The sequence below is a fragment of the Schistocerca cancellata genome, chromosome 4, assembly GCF_023864275.1.
Source record: "Schistocerca cancellata isolate TAMUIC-IGC-003103 chromosome 4, iqSchCanc2.1, whole genome shotgun sequence".
NCBI lineage: Eukaryota > Metazoa > Arthropoda > Insecta > Orthoptera > Acrididae > Schistocerca > Schistocerca cancellata.
Window position 1 is genome coordinate 532,525,742 of NC_064629.1, and position 12,358 is coordinate 532,538,099.

General features: G+C 36.7%; 1 protein-coding gene across 3 annotated transcripts in view; it reads left to right on the forward strand.

Annotated features, from left to right (window-relative positions):
* The window catches only part of LOC126183196 (gamma-aminobutyric acid type B receptor subunit 1), a 523,138-nt gene that overhangs the window by 47,989 nt on the left and 462,791 nt on the right, over positions 1-12,358 (forward strand). For all 3 annotated transcript variants that reach the window (XM_049924952.1, XM_049924953.1, XM_049924951.1), the window contains exons 9-13: positions 788-915; positions 8,092-8,233; positions 8,359-8,509; positions 10,599-10,839; positions 11,472-11,676. In XM_049924952.1, coding sequence (XP_049780909.1) covers positions 788-915; positions 8,092-8,233; positions 8,359-8,509; positions 10,599-10,839; positions 11,472-11,676 — 867 coding nt within the window. The remainder of the gene's footprint in view (positions 1-787; positions 916-8,091; positions 8,234-8,358; positions 8,510-10,598; positions 10,840-11,471; positions 11,677-12,358) is intronic.

Below are 12,358 nucleotides of genomic sequence, written 5' to 3' on the forward strand. Positions count from 1 at the left end.
ATGGAAGACGTCTATGTTTTAGAAGAGCTTTGCTGAGAAGACATTTTACTTTTCACTCACAAAATTTTCTTAATTAGTGTTGTATCTGCTTGATCATTTGTGGAAATGCTATTTTATTTTATTTTTTCTCTCTGATGTTTCATAATACTTAAGTATGGAAACTTTTTATTTGTACTGTCCAAACATTATTGATACTTCTTTATGAATAAACTTTCAATGAAGATCACTTCTTAAGCAAAAAGTGTCACTGTTCAATTTTTGATATACAGTTGTGACATATTCTGGAAATTTGCACCTGCCTTAATGAAGTGAATTTTCCAACTGTTAAGATTGGCAGTTGTGCATAATGATGTCATCATACCAGTACCGTCACCTTACTATGTTTTACTGAGGCACTTAGTTTGCATCTGTTATTACTTTACATATTGCAGAGCATGGCTTAATTGCACATTTGTTTATGACAAATTACTGTAAGTGTGCATACAGTAATGGGAACACCATAATTTTGAAAGTTTGTAATTTTTACTTCTTATATTGAATATAAAGTCATTTTGTTCAATAAATAGGCAAAAAATTAAAACTGACTGTTTCTGCATCTTTAAACACTTTTCTTTTAGCAATCTGAAAAGTTGTAGAGGTGTAGATTATTCATCACATATTTACATAATTTTTGTGTGCATTTATTTAAGCTATTGTTAGTGTGTGATTTATATAAAAGGGATGATTTTATATTATCTCTAATGTTGTTAATGTTTAAATAAATTCTTTCTTTCTGTTTCTTTCTTAGCTTTCAATAAGACAATGCAACACCTTCGCGGCCGTGGGATGAGTCTAAAAAATTTTACTTACACCAACAAAGAAATAGCAAATGCCATTTACTCTGCAATCAACAGCACACAGTTCTTAGGAGTATCTGTAAGTTAATACCTATATATTTCAAAATTTGATAGTAGATAAACAATATGTTAGTAATAACAATAGAAGCTGTAAGATTGGATACACACAGTTGTAGTAAATATACATTTCCAAAAATCTCAACAATTAAAGTGAGTGCATATAATAAACTTGATAATTTCTGTAGCTTTCAAATCAAGGAATAGGAAGGGAAATGTCAGTGTCCTTGCTTGAATCCCCCTCAACTAAGAAAGTAAGAATGTAGGTATTTAAGGAAGGTCAGAAAAATTATAAAGCTTTGAAATCTGTTGGAAATGTTTTTGGTGCTGTTTTCAACAGTTGATTAAATTTATAAGAACAACTGTGCTATATATTTCTAGTAGCCTTAATTTCACTTCACATACTTTGGTAAAATTGAAATTACTGTGCCTCTTTTCAAAATGAAAATGTGTGATACATACGTCAAAGTTTTCATAGAACTAAAAATTGGAACTCATTCAAACAGGCCTTGGAAGGTCCAGTGTTTCTGACCGATCAGTGCCATCCTCAGCCGATGGGCATCACTGGATGTGGATGTGGATGTGGATGCAGAGGGGCATGTGGTCAGCACACCACTCCCCTGGCCATTGTCAGTTTTTGTGACCAGAGCTGCTACTTAATCAAGTAGTTTCTGAATTTGCCTCACAAGGGCTGAGTGCACCCTGCTTGCCAACAGCATTCGGCAGATCTGGATGGTCACTCACCCAAGTGCTAGTCAAGCCTGACAGCATGTAACTTCAGTGATATGATGGAAATCGGTGTTACTGCTATGGCAAGGCCATTGGCATAGAACTAAAACTTGTTTGTTTTAAACAGATGACAACTTTTCTTGGAAAATTTAATTTTCTGCAAGCTGCTGCAGTGCTGTACTGTGAAAGTAATAAAGAAGCAGTAACAGCTGCAAGTTGATACTGCAATAGAAAATAAAACTGTAATTTTTACACCATCACTTACCTGTCCTGTGCTGCCAGAAACCATAACGGTTGTATTCCTCCATATTAAAGTAAGACCTTATGCTCCAAATTTAGGGAGATGCTTTGTAGCATTGTCAGTACCATGGAAATACTACCATATCATGCAGTGGTGAGGCAACATGGCATAAATGTGCCAAAACTGCACATAATACTGGGACATTGTTCATCACCACAAACATGCGTAACCTTCTCTGAGAATCATGTTATTTGGAGTGGAGACTGCCCATTATTTATGGAAGAGTAGAACATTCAGGAAATTAATATCTTGAAGAAAGTGTTTTATTCTGAACAAGGAAAGTAATAGGCTCAAAAATTGTGTGTCTGTGCTTTCATTACAGCCCGTAACCAAAACAACTGTGCAGAAGATGGATTACACAGTTTGAACTCACTCAGCCCAAATTGGCACACACTTGCAGCTAAAACTTAACTTGCAGTGGTGGACTTGTAAAGTCTATTGTCTCTTCCATACAATTGCCTCGAGATGACTGGGTGTTTGTGTTGTCCTCATCATTTCATCATCATCCAGGAAAGTGGCGAAATTGGACTGAGCAATGATTGGGTAATTGTACGGGCGTTGATAACCACGCCGTTGAGCGCCCCACAAACCAAACATCATCCCTCTTCTTCCATACAATTAGAGAAACTGTCAGAAAATAGTACCTCGGAGCACATGAAACCTTGTGATCAGGCAATTCCATATCACATAGAAAGACAATCACATCCTCTTTGAAGGAAAAAAAGTACCGGAAAGGGAAAAACAAAAGAAAGATAGTCAAGCCATCCATCCATCCATCCATCCATCCATGCGTTGCTGGTACTACCTGAAGAATCAGGTGCGCTTTCCACAGACAGTATGCATATTTGATATATGCTTGAAATAAATGACAGATCCTTCAGCCACTCCCTCAAATGTTCCAGTGTCACCAACATGTCAAGAGTGTATGATGAAAGAAATATGGTTCAATGGGACATAAATGGGCTCAGGACTCATGTGGAACTGAATTCAGCTTAGCACAGGGAAGAACTTTGTTGGTTACCCCAGAGGCACATGGCACTCCTTTGCTAGGTGGACACTCCTTTGCTAGGTGGATATGTCCGTCATAGTAAGGGGGAGAGAGGTAAAGGTTGAACCACTACAGTTGTCAGCAACAGATACTTATCATCTCACTCCCTTGTCACCAGCTTCTCAACTGTCTCTGGTTAGTACCCTTGTATCAAACAGGGTAATTGTTCTTTGCATGTTCCCTCCAATGGAAGTCTGCATCAAGAGCCCCTCAATGATATCGCACTGCTTGCCAAACCGTTCCTCATTTTTAAGGATTTTATTGCTCATAATTTGCCATAGAAATTTACCACCATCTACACCTAAGTGTCAAACTGTTAAGAGCTTTGTCTCTTCAGAAGTTGTATGTCTTCTGAACAACTGGCAGAGAACACCTTTCAGTGCTGCCCCAGAATCATTCATGTCCATCAGTAACTTGAAATGTTGTTTTAGCTTTGCCTACAATATGTATACAGAGATATACACTACAGTGACCACAAACCAATTCAGGTATGTGTGACAAATCGAGCACTGCTCTAAAGAAATCTGTCGAAATGGGTGCTCAGCAAGTAAAGCTGGATTGTGTACAACCAACTGGGTTAGTTGGTGGGTTACATTATGTATATGATGCACAAAACCACCCATGCATTTAATCAAAATTCATGAGGACAACTACAAAGACTGCTTGTCTTCTGGTGGAAAAATGAGTGCCACGCATCATTTATGGTCATGAAAACAGATCTGGACTGAATATACTAATGAGCACACACACTGTGGATTGAGAATAAATCAAAGAAGGACAAAAGTAATAATAAGTAGTAGAAATGAGATTAGCAATAAATTTAACATCAAAATTAATGAATATGAAGTAGAAAAAGTGAGGGAATTCTGCTACCTGGGAAGCAAAATAACACATGGCAGATGAAGCTGGGAAGATGTAAAAAGAAGACTAGTACAGGCATAGATGATATTCCTGGCCAAAATATGTCTACTACTATCAAGCGTCAGCCTTAATCTGAGGAAGAAAATTCTGAAAATGTGCATTTAAAGCACAGCATTGTATGGAAGTGAATCATGGTCTGTAAAAAAAACTAGGAAAGAGGCAAATCAAAGTATTTGAGATGTTGTGCCATAGAAAAATGGTAAAAATTAGGTGAACTGTAAGTTTCCCATATTGTGTATGACATTCTCTTTAGTTACACTGTTATTATAGCCAATCCATCAAGGATTCATGTTTTGTTTCAATGTTGACAGACTTAACAGCTGACAGTTTGGATTGTGTGGGATACTCCTTGATTGCTACAAATTACAGGTACTTTCAGCAGCAGTAAATAAATGGAGTGTGTACAGGTTGATACCTGTCAGTATAATCCAACTGGATACCTGTTTCAGCGTCTAAATTTTGAAGGCAAAAATTTTTCACGTGACAAGATATGCAGAATTATTGCAGAAAAAGATGACTTAAACAAAATCTTCAAACACAAAGGTAATAGGGATCCTTTCTCTAGAGCAACCTGGACCCTTAAATACCAGAGTATTCAGTAATAATGAATAAAAACAAACTCTTGAGCATATCTCTTAATGAAACTAAATCACATTTCTTCATAGTGAGTGAATTGGGTTGCAAGGAAGAGGAAGCATATGGATACAGGCTAAATAATTACAAACACATAAACCTGTTCTTAGAAAGACACACAAATGTGGTAGGGTGGGCATTTGGAGTAGAAGTGATATAGCACGTGAAAAAGTCAAAGGGATTTATGATCTGAGTACCAAAATGGTACTTGAGGTTACAGCAAAAGATTTAAAAGTAGGGGACAATGGCCTGATTAGGTCATCTGGAAACAACACTGAAATTTTTTTTTGCATGGAGGACTCGTCGGAGAAGACATCATTGCATAAAAAGTGTTGTTTGTTGGAGACATCAACATAGACTCATTAAATAATAGCTTTAATTATTTGTATTATGTTGACCTACTACAGTGTTATAGTTACAACCATATAAACTCTGAACCTACAAGAATTGCTGTAGGTATACAGACATGCATTGGCCACATCCTTACAAACGTAACAAAAGGAGAATGGAAACAGAACTATCTTAGAAAACCACATATCTGACCACAGAGCTCTTACTATGGAAATTGGTATAGGGAATGCAGACATAACTAAAAGTGATACCTTTATGTACAGAAGAAAATTTAATTATAATAAATCTTGTGAGACATTCATACAGAAGTTTATTACAATTGGCACAAATGGAGAACATGATTGACACCCAATTTTAATGTTAGAAACACTAGCCAATCTTTTTTCACCCATGGCATTACTGAGAGGGACCTCCTAGCACTCATTTCAAAATTTCAAGCTACAATGTCTTGCAGCTGGGAAGAAATTTCACCTTAGCTGCTAAATGAATGCAGAGGATATTTAGTGTATCATCTGACACACCTAATAAATGGCTCCCTCTGCCTTGGAGAATTCCCTGACCACATGAAAGTCACTGAAATTCTACCATTGTGTAAGAAGGAATGAAAATTGACACAAAAAACTAAAGGCCAATATCATTAACTTTGGAACTTTAGAGAAAGTAATATTAAATCAGTTAGAGGCATATTTCATCAAACACAGTCTATTCAGCAATCTACAACATTGTTTTAGAAGAGAAAGATCTAAAACAGCAGTTGCAATTTCTAAATACAAAATATTAAACAAGCTGGATAAAGGAGACAAGGTAACGCACTTTTGTGGATATGAGTAAAGCTTTGGATACTGTGAATCGTACAATTCTATTGCATAATTTGGAAAAATAAGGAATGAGAGGAGTAGCCTTATAACTACTTACTGCCTATTTTAAAGTCAAGCTAACTTAAAAAAGGAATCAACAGTTGGTAACATCTAAATCGACCTACAGGACACTTCAATGTGCTGTGCCTCAAGGAAGTATAAAAGGGCCTTTTCTGTACCTTTCATGTGTTAATGATGTAATTGGACCCCAAAATTGCAAGGTTTTAAGCTGTGCCGATGACAAATCTTTTGTCAGTTGGGGCAATGATATGCCAACTGCTGCCAATTGTAGTGAAATCTATTACAGTTTTCTATCTGTCTACCTTACTGTAAATAGCTACTTGTAAAGAAAGAGAAGACAGTGGCAATGTAATTCATGCTGAGCTATAATCAGAACATAAATAGTACTCAATTTATACCTCCATTGACACTAAGCTGTCAAAACACAAATTTTTAGCTATTATTGGTGATGATCGCCTATCATGGAACGAGCATGTAGATCATATTCATAAGAAAATTAATACAAATGTGTATCAGCTGAAACAGGTCCAAGCCTTCCTGGACCATGATAGCTTAAGACAAGTATGTTTCAAATTGGTACATTCATATCTTCCATATCATACTAAGATATGGAGTGGGGCACCAGCAATCTATACAGGCAGGATTTTTAGACTACAAAAAGGGCAGTAAGAGTGGTAGCTAAGGTAAACAAGAGAGATCCTTGTAGAGAAATTTTCAGAAAATATAAAATGCTTACTGTATTCTCTATGCACATCCTGCAGACATTCGTGTTTGTCAAACTAATTCCAGAACATAATATAATAAACAGTACATAGCCCACATACAATAGGAACAATTTTTTTTACAACATACTACCATCTGTATATCAAGGAAAATCACCATCAGCCGTATGTTTTGAGAAGTTATTTTATTTAGTCAACCAATTTTAGCAGCTCAATAATGCCATCTTCATTCCTCTATGCACTCCATGTATAGGCAATCAGATATATCAATACTTGCATGAATGGAGCCCTCAACATCTGGATTTCGTGAATTCGTTTGAAGGAGTGTTTATTTCAAAGATGACCACAACTCAAGTCTGTGAAGTAAACACTCCTAAAACAAATTCATGGACTCCAGATATTGAGGGCTCCATTTATGCAAGTACTGATATATCTCAAACAAAGGAAAATCCAGGCTGTAATGTAATAATATTATGAAAAGTATAGTTGCTACTCACCATATAGCAAAGATGCTGAGTCACAGATAGGCACAGCAAAAAGACTGTCACAAAACTTTCGGCCAACAAGGCCTTCGTCAAAAAATACACACACACACACACACACACACACACACACACACACACACACGTGACCACAGTCTGGCAGCTGGCTTCACCTACCAGAGACTGTGCTCATGTATCTGTTTGTGTCAGCTGCCAGGGACTGTGGTCATGTATGTGTGAGCTGCATTTGCATGTGTGTGTGTGTGTGTGTGTGTGTGTGTGTGTGTGTGTGTGCGCGCACTCATGTATCTGTGTCAGCTGCCAGGGACTGTGGTCATGTATGTGTGAGCTGCATTTGCACGTGTGTGTGTGTGTGTGTGTGTGTGTGTGTGTGTGTGTGTGTGTGTGTGTGTGTGTGCCTATCTGCGACTCAGCATCGCTATATGGTGAGTAGCAACTATCCTTTTCATAATATTGACGTGTATGATTGTCTGTGCATGGAGTGCATAGGGGTTTGAAGATGACATTATTCAGATGCTGAAACTGGTTGATTGAATAAAATAACTTCTCGAAACATATGGCTGTTTGGCAATTTTCTTTGGTAAATATTTGACTGGTCACTCTTCCTTATGCACAATAGATCAAGAGAGACTACCATCTGATATCAAGATAGCTATTTTAAATATATTCAAGAATAAACCAAAGCATTTGTTAATAAAGAAAAGCTGTTATTCAGTAGAATATTTAAAGTTGTAGTTTCTCTTTATAAAGCTGTGTTCATAGCCATAAAACCAATAATTTCTTATCTTCATTCTTTATATCAATGTCTGAATATGTCCAAAAACTGACTGTTATTTGGAGAGAAAATAAATAAATAAATAGAAGGGTCTCTGACTTCTTTACAGTAAAATACTATGTTTGTGTTTTATGAAAGTCCAATTCACTGTTTACAGCAAAAAAGTCAAGTGCTTAAATAATGAATCGTACAATTTTTTATATTGTGACTTTTATCATACTCAGTTGTATGTTGATAATTATGTGTGGTAGTTTTGGGTAGTATTTGCGTGATTTTTATCTTTGTTGTTCACCTTGACTTTTAATTATGGAGATACTGGCATTTTATCCTCTTTCAGGGTATTGTTGCATTCAGCTCTCAAGGTGACAGAATTGCTCTGACACAAATAGAACAGGTGATTGATGGGAACTATGTAAAGTTGGGCTATTATGATACAGAGAGTGATAATTTGACTTGGCTGAACAAAGAGCGTTGGATAGGTAAGATATGCAGATACTGGCTCCACTATTTTTCTCTCATGTCTTTTGTCATTGGTGTGTGCATGCGTGTATCGGTACATGTGCATCAAACTTTTTATTTATTAACACTTATATTTTTATTGCAGGTGGGAAAGTTCCACAGGATCGTACAATAGTTCGAAGGGTTCTCCGTACAGTTTCTTTGCCCCTTTTTATATGCATGTGGACAATATCATGTGTGGGCATCATGGCAGCGATTGCTCTAATTGTGTTTAATGTTTGGTATCGCCATAGGAGGTCAGTTAATGCACCCTGATTTCTACATATTTCATAACCATAATTGTTATTATGCCTCTATCATTTTATATGAATTGCTGGTTTTAGTGTGACTAATGCTGATGTCTAGATTAGATAATTATAAATTTTGAGTGATTTTCAGTGTAGACTTCTTTTTGATTGATTTCTCCATTTTAACTATTTTGTGACCATAAATAGTGACTAGTCAGGAAGTGGCATGCCAGACCAAGTTTTGACTTGCCAAATATTAGTATTAGCTGATTTTGTTTCAGACATGTTCACTAGGTTTTGCTGTTAATGAATGAAGCAGTCACTCATTTCTTGTAATTAACACTTATTCCATAGCAGGGTAGTAGTATGCCAACAGAAATCAAATGTGTACACTTATCACTATCCTCACTCCCACATGGCTGCCAACTGTTAAGGATTGTCAGTAATTGTTATGGATTCATCACCTTAATTTCGGAGTCACGAGAAGTTACTGAAAATTACGGTAATAGACATTGCACAGTTTGGTGTTTTAAAAAATTAAGAAAGGTACTACGTACATTTCACTAGTAATATGCCACTAAAATGTCTTGTAGATGGTAATGATTTCCCGAGTACACAGTAAACCTATCTACGAATGATTTTACCACCACAGCTTACTAAAGGCACCTTTACACTGAATTTGAAACACATTCTGCAGCATTGTTTGTGGCTAGTACTGGACTACCAATGTTTGCAACATGTTGTGAACATCTTGGCAACACAGAACCAGTGTTCCTCAGCTGTGTAGGTACACATAAAAGGTACACTTTTCCCGGGCTGCTGCCACTAAATGCCACTATGCAGCACTAGTGTTTTTGCTCTGTTTGTAGTGTTGTGTATCATCTTTATGATTGTTCCTTTATGAAATGGAGTGGCAAGATTCAAATTTTATGAATTTGTCACTCTCTATGAGGCAAAGGAGTGCCCTTGGAATTTCAGGAGTCCCGGTTATCAAAATAACAAACAGAAATATTACTCTGTGCAAAAAATATGCTTCCTTACCTTTCACCAGGAACAGTGACATAGATTTAAAAAAAGTTAAGTCCCTCATTTCCAAATATTGCAACAACAACAGTGACAAGAAGTCACCTGCTTTGTTGTTGTCAGCAAGTTATGTGGCCTCCTGCCATATGAAAGGACGGCAAAAAGCTTTCTATGAGGCAGAAATGAATGTGTGTAGGAGGCAGCAGTTGACAGTAAACTAGGATGTGACAGGAGAATCATCAACTGCAGATTCTCCCATCACATTCATTGGAAACCTGAGTGACATTGTGGCAAATGAAGTTTTCTTAGTTCAGAATGATAATTTCATTAATTTCAGAGTGAATGCAAAAATAAATATGTGATCAAATAAACATATCTTCTTTATTTAGGGTTGCAAAATGTCTGAAATAAAATGTTTAAAGGCCTAAATGAGGCTTCTAATTTTTAAAATTTTCTGGTGAGTATGGAAATCTGCCATTTGCTGGGTGATTACTGAGATCATCTTCTCAAGGTTGGCAGCTATGCTGACATTCAAACATTCAATGAATTCAAATGTGTAAGCAAGTTGTTGTTATGCTGACTACCTTACACATATTTCAGTACTGTATCTGTTGTGAGTAAAAGATTTTTGAACTTGTGGGGACCCTCAGGTCTGTATGCTGACCCATTTTCATGTGACTATTCCTTAAACTTCTTTTCTTTGATTTCATTCCTGTGGGTGCGGGATATAGTCAGAGGAAAGGTGTACTTTACTGGATCATGTACAGCAATAGCACTACCTCCCAGTACCTCCCCTCCCCCCCCCCCCCCCTCCCCCTCTACTACCCTCTTTCTCACCCACTGCCCTACATTTTGTGGACATGCTTCTCTAATAAATATTTTTCAGTTGCTTAGTTGCTGTTTCAGCTATGAGTGACAATGAAAAGGGAGGTATAGATTATACTTGAGGAATATGGCCTAAGAATGATGGAAAGGAAGATGAAATGTGAGCTCTGTCATAATTGCAGAGGTGTAGTTCAAATACTGTCACGGTGTTGAAGTTCACTAGACTTGATACTGAATTTTCTCTCTACAGGGTCATTCAGTCATCGCATCCGGTGTGTAACACAATTATGCTGGTTGGTGTCTGTGCTTGCCTGTGGTCAGTTTTCTTGTTAGGCCTAGATGGACAGTTTGTGAGTCCTAATGTGTACCCAGTAATTTGCCAGGCTCGTGCTTGGCTGCTTTGCACAGGATTTACACTTGCTTATGGTGCCATGTTTAGTAAAGTGTGGAGAGTCCATCGTCTTACTACAAAAGCAAAGACTGATATTAAGGTATGTTTTGTGACAGCTTGTTGTTATAGTACAATGTATGGTGAACCTGTTGTTATAGAACAATGTATGATGAACCTGTACTTTGTGCTGTTTATAGAAATGCTCATAAAATATATTCAGAAATTAAACAATTGTGCCATCTGTGTGCAGTTTTGCACTCTACTGTTAGCCAAGATGTCAGAATTGGGACCTAACACATTCTTTTTCATGGATTCAATGTCAGGCTCTACTTTATCTAAAGCAATGCTTTGTATTTGTATTTGCAAACTTAACATCACATGTGCGAAAGCAAGCATTAGTGGAGAACAGGATACCTAATGAACAATGTCATTTCTTTTTTTTAACACACACTTTCGTAATTTTTTAAATTATGCAATCAGTTACTCATGGTTTGGTTGTTCCTCTGTATAAAACGTTTGCCTGTTGTTTTGTATTAAAAAAAGTAATTAGCTTGAAACCTGAGTAAAAAATCCAGGTTAAACACACACAAAGTGACAAATGGAAAGAAAATGGGCTTTAATCTATGCACTAGTTTAGTTTAATTAATAAAATTTTAATGCAGTTAAAAATTGCAGTTTCTTCAAATTATTAGTTAAAATGTTTAAAGTATGTTCTCTTTTTTTCTGTGGTAGAAAGTTGAACCGTGGAAACTGTACCTCATGGTAACTGGATTTCTACTTGTTGATGTGGTGTTGTTACTCACGTGGCAAATATACGATCCCCTTCAGAGACGAATTGAGGTTTTTCCATTGGAAGATCCTGTTTCAACTGAGGATGATGTCAAAATTAGACCTGAATTAGAACACTGTGAGAGTGAAAATAACAACATTTGGCTTGGTGAGTTGCTGTCAGCTATGTCTTCTTAAATTATAATTTCATGTGTTGTACTGAGAGGGAAATACCTGCAATAAGCTGGGCTAACCTAGATTAATACAACTCTTACATAAAAAAAGTCATTGTTAAATTTATTTTGCTGACATTCTTGAGCAAGCAAATTAATACACACTTTCCCAGAGGCTAGTAGCTAATAGCACCCATCATTTACCCTGATTTCAGTGGCAGTGGATTATAGAATGAATTTCATGAGTCATCAGAAACATTGAGGAGCCTCATTGCTTCATGACACTCATGTAGAGTGAACACAGCTCTGTCTAGGACATGCACATATCATATTATGATGTCCCAAACTTGCTCAATGCAGGGTGTATATGCTCCAGGACAACCAGAAAATTTGGGAAAAACCCAGGAATTTTTTCATCTGGGAGAAAACTGGGAAAAACCTGGGAATTTTTATTTTTTTTGTTTTTTTAAGTTTTCATTTACATTTCTGTAGTTTTTACTCATAAGAACTGATACTCTAACAAGGAATTTTACTTTAGCCCGTTACTGCAATATGATACTGCAGCAGCAAGAAAACATACAGGGAAAAAAATAAATAAAACTTAAGTTACAAAGAAAATGCCCCATTTACAGCAACAAAACACAGTGCACACACAAGCATCTGTCTACAGCAAAATGT